The 19,872-nt window shown below is 42.1% G+C and overlaps 1 protein-coding gene across 2 annotated transcripts in view; it reads left to right on the top strand.

Moving 5' to 3' along the window:
- phf14 (PHD finger protein 14) overlaps positions 1–19,872 on the top strand; it is a 243,056-nt gene that overhangs the window by 179,563 nt on the left and 43,621 nt on the right. For both annotated transcript variants that reach the window (XM_068004010.1, XM_068004019.1), the window contains exon 17: positions 13,486–13,603. In XM_068004010.1, coding sequence (XP_067860111.1) covers positions 13,486–13,603 — 118 coding nt within the window. The remainder of the gene's footprint in view (positions 1–13,485; positions 13,604–19,872) is intronic.

The raw sequence follows: 19,872 nt of genomic DNA, 5'->3' as shown, positions 1-19,872 counted from the left end.
TTGCTGGTGTTAAAATAATGCTGATTGGAAATTCTAGATTTTGGTGTCTTTTTTTTGCATGGGAAAATTGTTTTGTTTAATCTTTAAATTTAAAACACATTGTACTTAAATCAACAATAAAATATTATGTTTCTATGTTTAATCAGAATTTCTCACCTCAGATTTGATGATTTATTTTCTTGACTCTGCTTTACTTACTGTCATATTTCGGTTACTTAGACCTTTTTATTCAGTTTCCTTTTTTGCTAAACTAAATTAATCTCTGAAAATGAATACCGTATTTCATTATTTTTAAATCTGGAAATGTTAGGTACAGTTAAACAATCTGTAGTTTTCAGCAGTGGTGCCCCTGATCCCTCTCTTCTTTCTTTATCATTAGCTGCTCTCTTTATGAGCTGCCTTGTCATTCTTTGGCTGCCTCTTACCCTTTTCTTCCCCTACCCATCTCTTGTGCGTTCTGCACCCGCCATCATTGTGCCTGCCTCTCGCCAGTCCTACCCTTTTGTCACCAGCAGGTAAACTGTAAAGGATACATTAGCAGTAGAACTTTCACTATGTGATTTAATTGGCTCTCAAGAAGCATGGTAGAGGGATGTTCATAGTAATTATATGCAGAAGGTGAAAAGAATTAAGCATAAACAGATGAAATAAACCACAGAACTGCATGTTACAATTTACATTTTTTTTTGGAAGCAGTAACTGGAATACTTTCTATTGGAATTTCATTCATTTATGTCTCCTTTTGCCTGATGTTAACAGAATTTAAATAGCTTCAATTTATCTTCTTGGCTGTATGCCAAAGGTAGGCCGTCAAGAAATCATTTGTTCTCCAAGCTTGTTCATACTCACACAAACAGACATTGTTAACCTATAAACTTTTGAAATTGTCTTTTGGTAACTAGAAGAGCCAGACCAACAGATTATGAGAAGCTACACTTTGAGGCATTTTTATTTTTTCTCTTGCTTTTTAGTACCCACTGAGCTGCAACCTTTACTATGAATAAGTAGTTCCCCTTCAGTGCAGTAGAAAATTCAGTGAGATAGGAAACCTTTGTGTCTCTGAAGTTTTCACCATTGTTAACCAGCTTGCAAATACCTGAAGAACTCTGATTTCTTGTAAAATACCAGATAGCCAAGGCTCATCAGATACCTTTAATGTTAACTCATTTCCCTAATGATCTAAAATAGGAGTGGGGGGAGGGGGGAATTCATCCTATTATACTGGAAAATATTCTGCAGCATTCATATTAATGAAATTAGTAAAATTCTTTTCGTTTATAATAAATTGTACAAGAAAATTATTTAAAGAATTGTTGTCTGTAAATTTGAGCAATGTAATCATACAGAACAGAACATACAATGTAGATTAATATCTCTCAAATGTACTGAGAATATAGATTCAGTAACAGTGAAAGAGGAAACATACACAGCAGTACAATATATTCACCAATGCATGTGGAAGAAAGTGGTGACTATAGAACATAATAGGTAACCTCTCATACTGCGAGGACTATTGTATCTGAAAGGGGAATAAGCTATTTTTAGGTAACTCTAGTTTAGTATCATCACAATTTGGGGATGAGGGGAAGAGAATTAAGAACCAACTTGGGATTCAGGGCAGAACTAAACATAAATCTTCTGAATAGCATCTTACTAACTCCAAGTAATTGCCTTGCAGTTAACTTAGAAGATTGCCTGTCTGCAATTGGCACAGGTGCAATCTGCTATATCGATGGTGTCCTTCTTTCGTTTGCGAAGTTCTTACTCCAGCTGCTGCATTCAACAAGCTAAAAATTGCATGGACGCTACAAAGAATAAGATTTTATTCATATGGGACACACATAGCTGAGGATTGACTGCTGTTTGCACCACTAAAATATGTCAATATTGTATAGGACTTATAAATGCTTTGATATATCTTTTTGCATGAACAATGCTATATCAATGCAAGTAGTTGTTAGAAGTAAAACAAAGCCATTCTCTTCTGAGAGGCTCGAGGAGCACAGTAATAGGATGACCTACTAAGGGGTGTTAAAAAAAAAAAATTTAGCTGAAAAGTCTATTTAAGATAGTGGGGTCCCTCAGATTTTTTTCTAATTGCATAAGCAGTGCTGAATTCTGAACATTATTCTGATGTGTTCTCAAGAAATTGGATTGAGACTGCTAAGATTATTTTTTCCCTTTTAGGATCCTTACAGCTTTCAATTTGAGTAGGATTTGAACCAAAGCTCCAAAAGTGAAAGGACGAATGTTGCCCGCTCACCCAAATTCTTTCTCTTTAAAGCTTTCACCAGAATATTAATGCTGAGGTAACAGTGCTTGTTATCTTGATTCTTAATACATTATAACCAAAACTTTGTTGGAATTTAGGTGATAAATAAATAACAGGTGCAAAGTAGTTGTTAGTTTATTTTCATGAGTAGCTTAAACCATGTGAAATTGGAGTTTCCATGTCAGAGTTGATGGACAGTAATTGATTGGTTTGTTACTTGCTGATGACAAGGAAGTTAATTTGCTTATATTCCATAAAACAGCCATTTGATAAGTGCATTCCTTTAAAATACCAGATGAATATCTTGACAGAGTTATCTCATTATGTGATGGGTTCTCCCAAGTGCTTTCCCTGCAAATGATGATATACTTGAATGCAGTGAAGTGTGACAGAAAACCTGTGGGAATTGTTGGTATTCTGCATGGACTTTGAATTGATATTAAATATTAAGGTGAATATCTTGTGGGTTCCTGGCATAAACATGGGGATTTTGCTTAAGTGACATCAACTCATGTGGTGCTGCCCAGTTGTAATCTTGTTGAGGATTGATAGGCTGGTCACATTTCTTCAACGTTGTACAACTGGACTTCGCCATACAAAAAAGACTTGCATTAATATATCACCTTTCAAGACCTCAGGACGTCCCAAAGTGCTTTACACCTTGTGAAGTACTTTTGAAGTGTAGTCATTGTTGTAATGTAGGAAACTTAAAGGAATGTTATCCTCATTAAGTCCACTGACCTGCACCACTTTATACTAAGCTGAGTTATGAACAAGCGCTGAGTTTTCTCTGTAGCTAGTAAAGCAGGACTATAATTTTGCATTACTGAGTAGATGCAGACTTTGCCTAAAACAAAAAGTTGTTGATGGTAGCAAGCAGGGCTGAGCTTTCTGGAGGATTCTCTATTCTTTTACCAGCTTTTGTAGCTAATTTCCGTACTTATTTAACTGGAATAGATCAGATATGATTACCAAACCAAGGACCTGAATGTTGTAACTGAAAAGAGTTTACAACCTGTATAGACTGGAAGTAGGGGGGCAATATAATGGCCAGTCTTTCTTGACAAAGTTAGTGACTTGGTCTTACTGTTAAAGGTACTGTAGATGTCTATTTCTGCCTATATTTGCCACTGTTTGTATCTGGCTATATCTGCCTGCAGTGATTCTGTTGCTTCTTGTCTTGCTTGTAATTTGTGAGTTGATAGTTCTATAAGAGGGTGATGTTAGCAAAGAGACAGTGTAACTTCTGATGATATCCAGTATGTCAATGACCATGCAAAAACTGACTTAACACCAAACATGCTTCCCTAAGAGGTTTCAGATGTGTGAAAGTAAAGACAAATACCTTGCATTCTCTTATTCAGTTAACCATCTTATCTGACATTTCACAAGAAGCCAGTTTGGTCCAGTGGTAGTATTTGCCATCTGAGTCAGAAAGTTGTTGATTCAATCCCACTCCAGGATTTAAATACATAATCTAGGCAGAGTGTTGTGTTGTTGGATGTGCCATCCTTCAGATTATATGTTAAACCTAGGCATTGTCTGCCTGTTCCATTGGTTCAAATGGACATTAAAGATTCCGTAGCTCTATTCAAAGAAGAGTTATTTTCCCTTTGACCTGGCCAACATTCCGCCCTCAAATAACACCATCAAAAAAGCATAGTAACTGGCATTTATTTCATTGTTTGACTGATCTTTGCTATGCGCAAAATGGTATCCACATTTGTCTACATAGCGACAGTCACTGTGCCTACTTGTATATGAAGCCTTAGAGATGTTTCTGAGTGATATCATAAGTCATTCTATAATACGGTATTCTATAAATGCAATCTTTGTTTCTCTCAACTTGAGTTATATGCCTGATATGACCCGTTTATTTTTTTCACAAACCAGTAACTCCACTAAATTGTATCTTAGATGATAAAATGTTAAAAGGAAAAGAGAACTAAAATACAAAATGGAACAATCAAATGGAGTGGTCAAACACAATACTGGAAAGAAGTCTGGGAATCAACCTCCATTTTTTAAAATCTATTCTCACCAATTTTTCACTGCCAATTTTCTCCCCTCCCCAGCTCTCTTGAAGGTGCTGGGGTATAATTTCACGTATCATGTGATGATTATTGATTTGTGAGGCTCGACAGTATTAGCTGGCTGTTTGACCGCAAGATGTATCATAGCCAAGCCTGATCCTATCCACCCGTGAACTTCCAACATGTGTCACTAAAAATGAAAGAAAGAACTTGCATTTATTTAATGCCTTTCATGGCCCTGGGATGTCAACACAGCAGCCAATTTGCGCACAGTGAGGTTCTAGAAAAAGCAGCTAGATGAATTACCAGATAATCTGTTTTAATGATAATGGTTGATGGACAAACATTGACCAGGATACCAGGAGAACTCCTCTCTATTCTTCAAATAGTGTTGGGATCTTTAACATCCACCCGAGCAGGCACATAGGGCCAAAGTTTAACAATTCATCTGAAAGATGGCATGTCCGACACTCCCTCAGTACTGCACTGAAGTGTCAGCCTAGATAATGTGCTCAAGTGTCTGGAGTAGGGTTGGAAACCATGACTTATGACTCAGAAACAATAGTACTATCACTGAGCCAAGGCGGAGGTCTTGATTGAGGTCACTTGTTATTTTATCTTTATTACCTTAACATGCCCATTTATTTAATCATAGTGGTTTTTATAACACCCCTTTTTAGCAATAAGTTTGCGGTTTGAGAGACTAGTTAATGATAAGGTGCAAGAATCTTGGCCAGTTTTTCTTTCTGTATTCCAAGAATGCTCAGGCCAATTGTTGTGCCCTACTGCTGCCATGGGGGAGGGGAAAATGGTAGCTTCCAGTTATTGTCAGTTGGACAGCCTGATCCCAGTTTGCAAGATATATCAGAACCAGTGGGCTATAAATTGGGCTGCACAGTGCCCGTTTTATAGGTGCTAAGGATTCAAAATGGCATCCAGAATGCTCGCGCAGGCCTCTAGCATGACGTGCCCCGGACACCATCTTGGTAATGACGTTTACGCACGTGCAGATAACGGACGCCAGCAGCATGTAAAGTAAAGAGAATGTGCCTTAGATCAGTGTGCAACGCTGATTTAAAGGAACAGATACGATTTTGGAACTCGATGCTCCAGCCAACGCACTGTTTTAACCTCGCACAGCTGAACAGGTTGTAAACAGCATGAAGGACTCCCCACCAGCGCTATTTAAAGAGAGCATGCAGGATTTACAGGTTAGTTGCTGGATTATTGCTTCTGGCTGCTGATGCATTTGTACCTGTTTTAGGAGGTCTCCTATACTTGAATACTGGGACTAGGGGACATAGCCTAAAAATTGGAGCCAGCACTTGCAGGAGTCAAGTTCGGAAACTTCACTCCTGTAAGTCCAAGCTCTAATTTTTGTCAACCACAGATATTAGGGGATATGGGGCAACGGGTATATGGAGTTAGGTCACAGATCAACCATGATCATGGTGGAATAGGCTCGAGGGGCTAAATGGCCTCCTGTTCCTATCATTCCTATGTTCCTATAATAAAGTTTCAATACACTACAGGAAGTGGGCTGGCTAGCTGACAGGCAACGGCAAGGTAACTAGCAGAGTGGCAGGGGTGGGACAGTCGGTTCATATTCCATGAAGCCACTGCCACTTGCTGCCTCCTGTTATGCGCCGCCTTCTCCTGCACCGAAGCGGAACGTGTATCGGTTAGTGTCCTGCAGGATGTTTGGGTTATGTGCCTGTCATGGTTGAATAGCTGCCGGCGTGTGTGACCTGTGAGTTGTGGGTGCACGGCTTGCAACAGTGGAAATATGTGAGGGTGAGAGGAAGCATCTAATTGGAAGAGTTGAGTACTGATTGAAAGAGTTTGTTGGTATGCGGGTGATGGGGGGTGTAGTGCGTGGAGCAGTGGATACGGTTAGCGGTGCAGTTGGTAGGAGAGGCCACTTGACAGTTGACCACACTCCCCTTGAGCACTCGTGTCAAAGCATTGAACTTCTTCCTGCACTGCACCCATGTTCGTGGTGCTATGCGCCTGGCGTTGACTTAGTCCCCTACTGCCTCTTGAGCGTATGTCTGGAGGGCCTCTTACCCCCCCCCTGCTGATAGAGGATGCCCCTCCTACTGTCCACCTCTTGCACCAAGGCCTCTAGTGCATCAGCAGAAGAACTTGATGCACGCTCTCTCGCAGGTCTGGTACAAACTCATATCGGCAGATTGGTGAGGTCTGGCGAGCAGATTGGAGGATGTCTGATATCCGTTCGAAATCCATGCGGACCCGTATCTTATATTTTGCAAATGTAAGGTGCAGGCTGCCTTTAAGTGGTGCTAGCCACTCGTGCGATATTGGGGCCCCCCTGCTGGTGAGCAGCCACTCAGCATCACAGCTAGGCCTGGCTGCTCGCAGATATCAGATTGATGACCAGGCAGCACGAATCTCACGCGTTGCACGCATCTCAACGACTGGGCGTGGGTTAATCGCGCACTGCGATCCCCCGCCCGGATTCGGGGGGTTATCGGATTTAACCCCCTTAATTTGTTACATCTTTGTGTGATAACTGTTCTTGTTAAAACACAAATATAAGTAAAGAAGTAAAGCACTGAAATATATATTGTGAAATCAGGAAGCAATTTTCATACAAGTTTCAAGACTGAGATGGACAGATTTCCGTTCGGTAAGAGTATCAAGGGATATGGGATAAAAATGGGTAAATGGAGTTGAGGTACTGATCATTAATGATCTAACTGAATGGCGGAACAGGTTCAAAGGGCTGAATGGTCTACTCTTGTTCCTATGTTTACTGAGATAAAATTCTTATTGGGTGTTTTTTTTAAAAGGAGAGAGGCTGTCTTGTGTGTATGAGAGAAAAAAATAAGTATTCTAGCCATTGTTTTGTATTCTATAAATTTTAGAAAGTGAAAGAGAGGGAGAGACGAGTCGGACAGAGGATGAGGGGTCGAAAGAGTGTATCTTCATGTAATGCCACTTCACTTTTCAAAAAAAACACCAGCTGAACTTTCCCACCTGATCCCCTTACCCCTTGATTCCCTTAGAGTCCAAAAATCTATCAGTCTCAGTCTTGAATATACTCAACTACTGAGCATCCACAGCCCTCCGAGGTAGAGAATTCCAAAGGTTCACAACCCTCTGAGTGAAGAAATTTCTCCTCATCTCAGTCCTAAATGGCCGACCCCTTTTCCTGAGACTATGACCCCTAGTTCTAGACTCTCCAGCCAGGGGAAACAGCCTCTCAGCATCTACCCTGACAAACCCTCTCAGAATCTTATATGTTTCAATGAGATCACCTCTCGTTCTTCTAAACTCCAGAGAGTATAGGTCCATTCTGATCAATCTCTCCTCGTATGATAACTGTCTCATCCCAGGAATCAATCTCGTGAATCTTCGTTGCACTGCCTCTAACGCAAGTGTTTCCTTCCTTAGGTAAGGAGGCCAAAACTGTATACAGTGCTCCAGGTGTGGTCTAACCAAAGGCCTGAGCAATTGCAGCAAGATGTCCTTATTCTTGTACTCCAACCCCTTGCAATAACGGCCAACATACCATTTGCCTTCTTAATTGCTTGTTGTACTTGCATGTTAACTTTCTGTGTTTCGTGTACAAGGACACCCAAATCCCTCTCAACACCAATATTTAATAGTTTCTCACCATTTTAAAAATATTCTGTTTTTCTGTTCTTCCTACCAAAGTGAATAACCTCACAATTCCCCACATTATACTCCATCTGCCACCTTCTTGCCCACTCACTTAACCTGTCTATATCCCTTTGCAGACTCTTTGGAGCCAATTTTAAAATGGGGGCGGGGGAGCTGCGAAAATCAGGAAAATCCCAAGTGGGTTCAGAAGCCGACTCCAACCTGCTAACTTCTGGGGTTGCGACAGACACTCCTGTGTGCGCATACGCTTCACGAATCTGGAAGAACGACCGGCAATTAAACCGGTGGAACGATAGTTAAACCACTTATTGACATTATTGATCTTGTTTAAGTCAATAATTTTGTGGATATTGAGGCAGGGGTCCGACTTTAATTCAGCCTCAGCGTGTTTCCCCTGCTGTGGGAAACACTCCATGTTCAAGGAGAAGTGTTTCAGGCAGCAGCCAGTTGGACATTTAAATGCCTGTTTGACAGATGGGGATAAAAGGTAAGTTATTGCAGCAGGGCACTCAGGTATCTCAGACAAACTATTGGCTGGGGGATCTTTGTGTTTACACTGAAAATTTGTGGTTTACACTCAGTTTACGCATATTTACCAACTTTTCGGACCCCCTCAAACTGACACCATCAGGATGGGGAGGGCGCCATAGCTGCATTCACACTACATCCGAGGATGAGCAACATCACCATCCTCGCCAGGCTCAGCTAGCACTTCCGCCACTTGGAGTTCCACGTCACAGTGCTGCGCCACAGGCCCCTGCTCAAGAGCACGGAAGACAACAACAGAGGGAGTGCCGTCGCAGGAGGCACTACCCTCACCGGTGGGTCTACAGACCGAGGCTCAGCTTCCTGAACCTCTTTGAGGAGCAGTGTATACGGAGGCTCAGAGTGAGTCGCCAGATGGTCAAAGACATCTGCAGCCTCCTTCAAGCAGAGCTGCTCCCGGCTGGGCCTCGCGGCATCTCATTACCCGTCACTGTTAAAGTCAACACTGCCCTCAACTTCTTTGCCTCCGGATCATTCCAGGGTGCCACCGGTGACATCGCTGGGGTCTCTCAGTTGTCTGCACACAAGTGCATAAGGCAGGTCACCAACGGCTTGTTTCACAGGGCTTCACAATACGTCAACTTCCCCATGGATGACCTCAGCCAGACGGAGAGAGCAGTAGAATTCCACTCTGTGGCTGGCTTCCCACAGGTACAGGGTGCAATCCATTGCAGTCATATAGCAATCCGAGCACCTCCACAGGAGCCAGGACTGTTCATGAACAGAAAGGGGAATCACTGCATCAACATTCAGCTCGTTTGTGACCACCGCAAAAGATTCCTTCACGTGTGCACCAGATTCCCTGGCAGCTGCCACGATTCCTTCATTCTGAGGGAATCCAACATTCCGGGTCTCTTCCATGCACCGAGCAATAGCATTGATACAACAACAGCCACATCGCCACCAGGTCTACAATTGAGCATGCTATAGGGCTGCTCAAGGTGCGATTTAGGTGCCTTGATCGTTCTGGGGGAGCGCTTCAATACGCACCAGACAGAGTGGGACGCTTTAGGGTGTGTGTTGTGTCCTGCACAACAAGGCACAACAGAAAGGGGTGCCGCATTAGGAGGCCCCGTCCACGTCTGCCATCCATATTGAGGAGGAGGACGAACCCAGGGCTAGAGCAGTGGCTCACCTGGCTGCTCGTGAGGCCAGGGAGTCACTGATCTGTGAACAATTCTTCTAACATCAGAAAGTGTGATGAGTCCAGTCCTCAGATCACCTGGAAAGAGCAGTGTCAACACCAGCCCCCTCCCCAGCTCCCTGCACAAAACAGTCCTGCAACTATACATACACCCACTGCAAAATGACCCAATGGGTGGCATCAAGTGTCGCCGTTCATGGTGAAGCTCATGAAAGGGCGTTATCACAAAAGCCAGTCAAGAATGGGCAAGACGTGGGAGTAATGGTGAGAATGATAATATTTAATGTGAATATAACAAAAAACAAATATAAATGAAAAACATGACAGTCCATCAGACACCCTTATGCATGCCCTTCGTGATCACAAATCCTTAGCATTTCTCTTCCTACTTCTTCTATGTGGTGCATCCCTATGGCTGCAGCAGAAGTAGGGCAGGTTGCTCATGTTCATGCCCTGACTGTTTAGATGCTTTCGGCCAGGCCTTCTTGGTGGCAGAGGCGGGGCACTTCCTTCCGTCCGCTGGGTAAAACACTTCCCTCCTCCTCCTCACTCCGGTCAGTAGCTGCTGCAGTGAGGCATCGTTAAATCTTGGAGCAGCCTTGCCCCTGTGCTGTTCCATTGTGCCTTTTTGGTGTTTCCTGCAGCAAAAGCCTTTGGAGCAATGGCCCTTTAAATCGATCCACTCCAGCTGACAGCCTGTCATGCGGATGCGCAGTCCGCCCACTGCGCAGCTTTCGGACGGCAAACCCGGAAGCCACGTTAAGGGCCACTAATTAATTTGCGATCGCGTGGGAAACGGTAAGATGTAATTAGTCGGGTAACCCGCGTGCCCGTTGACCCCATCCCACTGTCCTTTGAAAATCGAGCCCTTTGTGTCCCCCTCACAGCTTACTTTCCCACCTAGCTTTGTATTGTCAGCAAACTTGGATACATTACACTTGGTCCCTTCATCTAAGTCATTAATATAGATTGTAAATAGTTGAGGCCCCAGCATCGATCCTCGCGGCACCCCATTAGTTACAGGCTGCCAACCTGAAAATGACCCGTTTATTCCTACTGTCTGTTTTCTGTCCATTAACCAATCCATGCTAATGTATCACCCGCAATCCCAGGAGCCCTTATCTTGTGTAACAATCTTACGTGTGACACCTTATTGAATGCCTTTTGAAAATCCAAATATACTACATCCACTAGTTCCCCTTTATCTACCCTGCTAGTTACATCCTCAAAAAACTCTAATAGGTTTGTCATACACGATTTCCCTTTCATAAAACCATGTTGACCCTGTCTAATCATTGTATGATTTTCTAAGTACCCTGCTACTACGTCCTTAATAATAGATTCCAGCATTTTCCCGGCAACTGATGTCAGGCTAACTGGCCTGTAGTTTCTCGTTTTCTTTCTCCCTCATTTCTTGAATATTATTATTGGGCATGCTCAGTCGGTCCTTCGTCCTATGAAAATACAAACCTTTCTCCCATGTTCTTGCTCTCAGACTTCTGCAAGACAGCTGATAAGACTGTGCAGGAAACCTAATGAAATGGAATTTGGAATCAAGGTTTTTTTAGTAAAATGGATTGATCCTTGCCAATTATCTTAGTTATTTGATTTTCATTCCAAAATCTGGATCACCTTGATTGATTAGAACATAATTATGCAATGGTGTGAGGTTATTTTCTATTAACATGCACAAGAATCAGTAAATCAGAAGAGTAAAATAGAATCTGAAATATTAAAATCATTTTTTAACAAAATACCGAGGAGTAGAAGAGTCTTGGTATTATTTTACAAACAGCAAACACAGACAAATTTTCAATGCATGACTAATTTAGTAAACAAAGATTGACACTGCTGCATAAAACCATCCTTTTAGGATAACTATTAAAAATGTTCCTGCATAGCACTGAAACTCTTAAAGTTGCATCATGTTTTAATTCTGAGTCATTTTGTTGGAGCTAGATTTATGAATAGTTCTACATTGTCTTTTGGAGTTTATCAAACACAGAATAATGTAGGTTCTGGAAAATGTTTTTAATTGGAGATGATTCCTGCAGTACACCATTTAACTTGGATGGTATGTATACGTGATCTGCATGTCATGTTGTGTCTGCCCAGATCACCACAATTGCTCTGCTATCACTCTTGAAAGTCCCAAACTACCTTAAATGAACACTGGCATACATATAAACATTTATTATTATACAAAAAGCATTTTGATAAAGATAGATTAATTGTTTTCATTTTTCAAATGCATCCTCCACATGTCACAATTTTATTCATCCCTCTCAGGCCCTACAGAGATGATAATTTTTTAAGGGTTAGCGTTAAGGGGTTAGTTAGTTTTAATTTAGTTTCAGGTTAATGTGAAGTGATCCAATGGCACAGGCTATGGGCTTTATACAACATGGGAATAATGTGTAGCACTGGCAATCTAACACCATTGTGACATTTTCATTTGTGTGCTCAGAACGTGGTTTCCCTAGAATCTGTTAAGCCTATACTATCTTCACTGAGTGTGTGGAGGATACATATCATTAAAAGAATGAAAAAGACCTTACTAGTTAGGTAATCTGTCTTTATCAAATTAATATTTGTACACAATAAATTGACTTGACAATACCCAGTATTGTATAAACTATTTTGTATACTCAATTACATACAATTGCAAAAAGACAGTATCAAAGTACAGAAAATAAGAGAATGGTATGCTATACTCTGGGAAACAGTTGGTTGTCAGTACTAACACTATAAGCAACTTGTCTACCACCTCTGAATTACGCCTGGTGAAACCAGGTGTGAAGGGCCGGATCAGGGAACAAAAAACGAAATAAATTAAATAAAACACCATGGAAGGAAGTGAAAACGTTAAATGAACCTACCTTTGCACCCTGCTCCGATGTCCGATGTCTCCCGCTCCGATGTCCCCCTCTCCACCCCCACCCCGATAACCCCCTCTTCACCCCCCCATGTCCCTCTTCACGCCCCGATCTTCCCCCGACGTCCCCCTCTTCACGCCCCGATCTTCCCCCGACGTCCCCCTCTTCACGCCCCGATCTTCCCCCGACGTCCCCCTCTTCACGCCCCGATCTTCCCCCGATGTTTCCCTCTTCACGCCCCAATCTTCCCCCGATGTCTCCCTCACCACACCCCCCCCGTCTTCCGTTCCAGTGTCGGATGATGTCTTGCTCTCTCACTCTCACCGCGCACCCGCCCCCGGTACTGAACCTACCCTTGCACCCTGCTCCGATGTCTCCCACTCCGATGTCCCCCTCTCCACCCCCACCCCGATAACCCCCTCTTCACCCCCCCATGTCCCTCTTCACCCCCCGATCTTCCCCCAATGTCTCCCTCTTCACGCCCCAATCTTCCCCCGATGTCTCCCTCCCTCCCCCACCCCCACCCCCACCCCCCCCCCCCCCCCGTCTTCCGTTCCTGTGTCGGATGATGTCTTGCTCTCTCTCTCTCTCGCCGCGCACCCCCCCACCCCCCAGTATTGAAGCTTCTGACGGCCGGCAGCCAGCCTGTCATCAGGTGAACTGCCGGGTGTGAAATCCGGAGAGGATGTTAATCATCAGCAATCAATGTGCAATTGCGTCGGAAACGTTAAGTTTTGTTCATGTGGGTTTGCCATGGGCACCTCTTCACTTTGCAGGCTGTCTCATTGGGGTGGGTGTCAGGGTTTTATAAATCAGTTATTTTTCTTCCCCTATCCCCAAAATTTAATTGTGAAACCAACTGGACAAGAAGCTGATCGTTTAACTCAAACTTCTGTTACTTAATGTATAGACTTGACTCACAGCATCGTAAAACTGATTTAATCTGAAAATTATTCCCCTGTGCAGATGTGATGAATGCAGGCTCTGTTACCACTTCGGTTGCCTCGACCCACCACTGAAGAAATCCCCAAAGCAGACAGGCTATGGTTGGATCTGTCAGGAGTGTGACTCCACATCTTCAAAAGTAAGATTAAATGCATGTTACCTTAGAATTCAGCTCACCACAAGATTTCCAAAGATAGAGTGTGGAAATTACCTGTCCACAGTAGTTTGTGTATCCAGCATTCTTAGTCTTAGAATGCTTAAATATCCTAGTCAGTTCTGGAGAGAATCAAAAATGATATTGAATTTCTGTCAGCCTTTTAAAGTGGAATGGGCTGTCGTACAGTTTTAGTAGAAATGCCCCATTTGTTTCTTGCTTCAGGTTTGATAGAGAGGCTAATCCTGCATTGTTGGTGAATTGGACAGATGTTTGAAACACTATAGTTACTAATGTTTGACCTCTGAAATGTTGCCCCAAAATTTAAAGAAACAGCTGTTTCAACAAGTTAAAAGTTAATTGGATTCTTCTATTTGATTTAAACTTTTTGTTTAATACTGAATATTTCCTTCATCAAACGATGTTTCAAGAGAGAGTAAAATTTGTTCTGTTCCAAAGAAGCTGTCTTTAATGTATTCCTGTACTGAGTCAGCACTCCCACAGTGAGTAGGACTGCGGAACTAGGCCAAGCTCTACTAGACAGGTTATTGAAACTTGATGACCTTCGCAGGCCATTACTAGTCGAATACTGCTGTATTGAAATCGTTTGTGTGATCAAGAGAAAGAGTTTTCTCTATAGAAGATACTCTGCACACCAGGAATCACATTAGCCTTTAACTGATTAACCTTTACAGTAGGAGAGCATTTATGTATGTGTAGAATCTATGTGCGCAAAGGCAAGTAGCTTCAAAAAGTTTCAATAAGAGGCCCGTGAAATATTACAAAACAATCCAAATTAGACTGGTTCCAGTATATTCGAACCTAGCTAACAGACATGACAAAAAATATGAAAACATTCCTCATTTCTCTTTTTTCCCCTTCCCGTGGCATGGAACGGAAATGAGGAATGTTGGCTCTACCATGACCATCTAATTTGGAAATAGATGTGTTTCTTCAGGCTCGTTGCACAAAGCAACTTTTGTGTATGCTGGTATTCAGGATAGTATCACTGTTTGGTTTTGGCATCTATTTGAAAAGGTTCAGTCTGACCAAATCACCACAGTGACCTTTGGCTGAAGGATATTTAGAAAGCTTTACTGGTGTACTGCACAAAATGACTACACAGATATTCGCAAAACTTTTTCTGGCTGTTAATACTGTCAGTGGATGGGTGGGCCTCAGCAGTATTTTTTTAAATGTTTTGTTGAAAAGAAATGAGGAAAAATTGTTTAATAGTCTAGTTATCCTTTTATTTATTTGTAGAAATAATCAGTATGCTAAGGATAAAATCAATACTGAATCAAACTAGGCAGATGCAAAACATGATATGGTCCCTGAAGGGAATCGTGTTGAGATTGAATACTATTTATCTGTTAAGTGGACCTATACAACAGCCAGTATCTGCTCAAGTGTTTAACACTTATAGTGCGCACCTCGAGATTTTTAATAGGTGTAGTTAATGTTAATGGCAATATTTGTTTTTCTCAAATGTTTCTAATTAATTTACACATGTTGACAAGTCTGGAAGAAGAACAGTGTTTGCCACTGTTAGTGAGGACTTTATCAGTAAGCTGGGCTCATTTCTTTATTGCAATCATGTTTTCAGAGCCTGGCACCAGAGATAAACCTCCTGCAAATGAACACTGCATCCATTTTCTTCTTACTCCAGGCCAAGGGGAATTGATTTTGTTATTAAAAGACAGTACCTTGTAACATACTGATGGGGCTTTAATTTGAAAACTGGTTCCATTTTGATTTAAAGGTAGCTTAATGCTAATTTATACCTTGCATAATCAACAACAGTATTGGTGTGTTCAACATGATGTATAGGAACTGATGGAGAGTTAATATAATGTATTCAAAACTGTCATGCGTGGGTAAAAACATGTAAAAAATGTCAGATGAGTAGAAAATTATGTTGGTTTGCATTTTGCAAAAATGACTCCTGCATAAACAAAGACTGGATTGGCTTTTGACACGTATCATTAAAAATTACAGAAAAGGGCATGCACACTGAACCAGAATATTTGTTTTCCAATCTGCATTGAATCCCCAGCAAGTTATTTTGAAGGCTGTTTTATTTCCATCTGGCCCAATACCTAGACCTTCAATAGTAATGTTGCTCCAGTGCTTTAAGCAGCTTTATCCCTCAGCAGTGTGTAAAGGAATAGTTTATAACCCAAAAAAATACTGTTGTCAGAAATTGAGGGGGTATTGCTATTGATTTGGACCAGATGAAGGCAGAACGGTCTTAACATATGGAGGAATACAGAAGATGTGGACAGCTAGTGAAGTATCTGCTAGTTGTGTTGTTTTATAAAATGATTTCTCCCTCCCCTCTATTACTGAGATTAGGCAAAATTTTACATTAAATAAATTGTAATTATTGACAACTCTTAACATCAGCAGCAACAACTTACACTACTGTAGTCCTTCTCACGTAGACAACAACGTCACAGGCACTTTATAGTAAGATGGACATTAGGCAGAAGAGAAAAAGGAGTAAAAAAGAACTTAGGGAGAGCATGGTGTAAGAAGATTTTGAAGCAGGTAGGTAGGTGGTGAGACAAAAGGATTTAGGGAATGAGTTCCAGAAGACTGGCATTGTGGTTAAAGAATGAGCACTGATAGAATGGAGAATGTGGGGTATTCCAATGTCAGAAGAATGGCAGATGAATGCATGGACATACAGCTGGAAGAGGCTGCAGAGGTGGTGAGGGTAAGTCTATGGTAGGATTTGGGGATGAGGATTTTGTAATCAATCAATGCGATATGGGATAGCATGGAAGTTTGGTAAAGATGTGGGTGATGGGAGTGCTAGACTTTGTATATAAGAGGGCACAGGCAAGGCGTTCTGAATAAGCTTTGGTTTGCGGAGGCCAACAGAGAAAGGATTTGTCACTCGTGTTGAAGTGATAAATGTATGGATTAGGGTCTCAAGAGGCGCTCGGTGTTTTGAACACAGAAGACAGCAGTCTCGGTAACTGATTAGATGTAAGAGAAGGAAGCACAGCTCAGGATAAAGTAAGAAAGCAAGAGTTCACTTCTCCAGGCTAAACCTAGATGTCAGCCAGGGAGGATGGTGGAGTTTAGGCCAAAGGCATTTAGGTGCTGGCAGGGGTGCCTAGGATAATGGCTTCAGTTTTAATGAGAAGCTACAGAAAATTATAACTCATTAAAGTCTTAATATTGGAGTGGTAGCAACAACCATTGAATCATTGGAGGCAGAGAGGTAAATCTAAATCCGTGTAGAGGCTGACTTCATGCTGGCATGATATTGCTTAAATGCAGCACATAAATGATGATGAGGAGGAATCCAACAAATGGAGTTCTAATTCGCACAGGAGGAGTAACTTTTAGAGGGGATGGTACAGGCTTCGTTGTGGCAGATAGGATTGGAACCATGAGACAGAATTCCAAAGAGATGAACTGAGGAGGATACAGTTACTGATGTTGTGAAAAGCAATCAGAGAGACAACAAGCTACCATCACAGTCACGTGGGTGATCATTTGTAAATGAGCAATGGAAGGCCTTCAAAGAGGAGATAGTTCGGGTACAGACTAGACACATTCCCACGAGGGGGAAAGGAAGGGCATCCAAAGCTAGCGCTCCCTAGATGACTAAAGACATAGAGATTAAAATGAAACATAAAAAGGAGGCTTATGATAAATATCAGGTTCATAATTCAGCGGAGAGCCAAGCTGAGTTCAGGAGGTGCAGAGAAGAACTGAAAAAGGAATTAAGAGGGGCAAAGAGAGTTTATGAGAATAGGTTAGCGGGTAACATAAAAGAGAACCCAAAAGTCTTATAAACATATAACTAGTAAATGGGTGGTCAAAGGAAAGGTGGGGCTGATTTAGAAATCAGAAAAGAGATCTTCTTGTGGAGGCAGAGGACATGACTGAGGTAATAAATGAGTACTTTGCATCTATCTTCACTAAAGAAGAGGATGCTGCCAATGTCACAGTAAAGGAGGATGTAGTAGAGAAATTGGATAGGATAAAAATAAAGAGGATATACTTATACGGTTGAAAGCACTCAAAGTAGAAAAGTCACCAGGTCCAAATGGGATGCATTCTGTGTTGCTGAGGGAAGTAAGGCCACAATCTTCCAATCCTCCTTAGCTATGGGAGTGGTGCCAGAAGACTTGAAGATTGCACATGTTACACCCTTATTCAAAAAGGAGATCAGGATAAACCCAGCAACTACGGACCAATCAACTTAACGTCGGTGGTGGGGAAACTTTTAGCGACAATAATCTGGGACAAAATTAATTGGCACTTGGAAAAATATGGGTTAATAAATGAAAGCCAGCACCGATTTGTTAAAGGCAAATCGTGTTTGACTAACTTGATTGAGTTCTTTGATGAAGTAACGGAGAGGTTTGATCAGGGTAGTGTGGTTGATGTTGTGTATATGGACTTTCAAAAGTTGTTTGATAAAGTGCCACATAATAGACATGTTAGCAAAATTGAAGCCTATGGGATTAAAGGAGCAGTGGCTGTGTGAATACATAATTGGCTAAGGGACAGAAAGCAGAGAGTAATAGTGAACATTTGATTTTCAGACTGGAGGGAAGTGTGCGGTAGTGTTCCACAGGCATCGGTGTTGGGACCACTGCTTCTTTTGATGTAGATTAATGATCTGGACTTGGGTATACTGGGCATAATTTCAAAGTTTGCAGATGACACGAAACTTGGAAATGTAGTAAACAGTGAGGAGGATAGTAACAGACTGCAGGAGGACATCGTGAAATGTGCAGACATGTAGCAGATGAAATTTAATGCAGAGAAGTGTGATCTTAGAATTATAGAAAGGTTACAGCACGGAAGGAGGTCATTCGGCCCAACGAGTACGTGCTGGCTCTATGCAAGAGCAATCCAGCTGGTCCTATTCCCCCGCCCTATCCCCGTAGCCCTGCACATTTTTTCCTTTCAGGTACTTATCCAGTTCCCCTTTGAAGGCCATGATTTAATCTGCCTCCACCCCTCAGGTCCTAACCACTTGTTTTTCCTCAGATCACCTTTGGTTCTTTTGCCAATCACATTAAATCTATGCTCTCTGGTTCTTGACCCTTCCGGCACTTGGAAGAGTTTCTCTCTATCTACTCTGTCTAGACCCTTCATGATTTTGAATATCTCTGTCAAATCTCCTCTCAACCTTCTCTGTTCCAAGGAGAACAACCCGAGCTTCTCATGTCTATCCACGTAATTAAAGTCCCTCATCCCTGGGATCATTCTAGTAAATCTCTTCAGCACCCTCTCTAAGGCCTTCATATCTCTCCTAAAATGCGGTGTCCAGAACAGGACACAGTACTCCAGCTGTGGCCAAACCAATCTTTTGTAAAGGTTCATCATGACTTGCTTACTTTTGTACTCTACGCCTCTATTTATAAAGCCCAGGATCCCGCATGCTTTTTAATCAGCTTTCTCAACCTGCCCTGGCACCTTCAACGATTTGTGTACATATACCCCAGATCTCGCTGTTCCTTTACCCCTTTTAGAATTGTGCCCTATAGTTTATATTGCCTCTCCTCATTCTTCTTACTGAAATGCATTACCTCGCATTTTTCTGTGTTGAATTTCATCTGCCACGTGTCCGCCCATTCCACCAGCTTATCTGTATCCACTTGAAGTCTATCACTGTCCTTCTCACTGTTCACCACCCTTCCAAGTTTTGTGTCATCTGCAGATTTTGAAATTGTACCCTGTACACCCAATTCCAAGTATTTAATATTTATCAAGAAAAGCAGTGGTCCCAGCACCGACCCCTGGGGAACACCACTGTACACCTCCCTTAAGTCCAAAAAACAACCGTTCACCACTACGCACTGTTTCCTGTTACTTAGCCAATTCTGTATTCATGTTGCTACTGCCAACTTTATTCCATGGGCCGCAATCTTGATGACAAGCCTGCCATGCGGCACTTTATCAAACACCTTTTGAAAGCCCATATACACATCAACTGCATTGCCCTCATCTACCCTCTCTGTCACCTCATCAAAAAACTCTATCAAGTTAGTTAAACACCATTTGCCTTTAACAAATCCGTGCTGGCTTTCCCTAATCAATCCACACTTGTCCAAGTGACTGCTAATTCTGTCCCAGATTATGTGATGATTCATTTTGGTAGGAAGAATGAGGAGAGACAATATAAACTAAATGGTACAATTTAAAGGGGTTGCAGGAACAGAGAGACCTGGGGGTGTATGTACTCAAGTCTTTGAAGGTGGCACGACCAGTTGGGAAGGCTG

The sequence above is a fragment of the Heptranchias perlo genome, chromosome 2 (assembly GCF_035084215.1).
Source record: "Heptranchias perlo isolate sHepPer1 chromosome 2, sHepPer1.hap1, whole genome shotgun sequence".
NCBI classification, from domain to species: Eukaryota; Metazoa; Chordata; class Chondrichthyes; order Hexanchiformes; family Hexanchidae; genus Heptranchias; species Heptranchias perlo.
The sequence above is the reverse complement of the archived record's forward strand: the minus strand, read 5'-3'. Positions and strand labels throughout refer to the sequence as shown.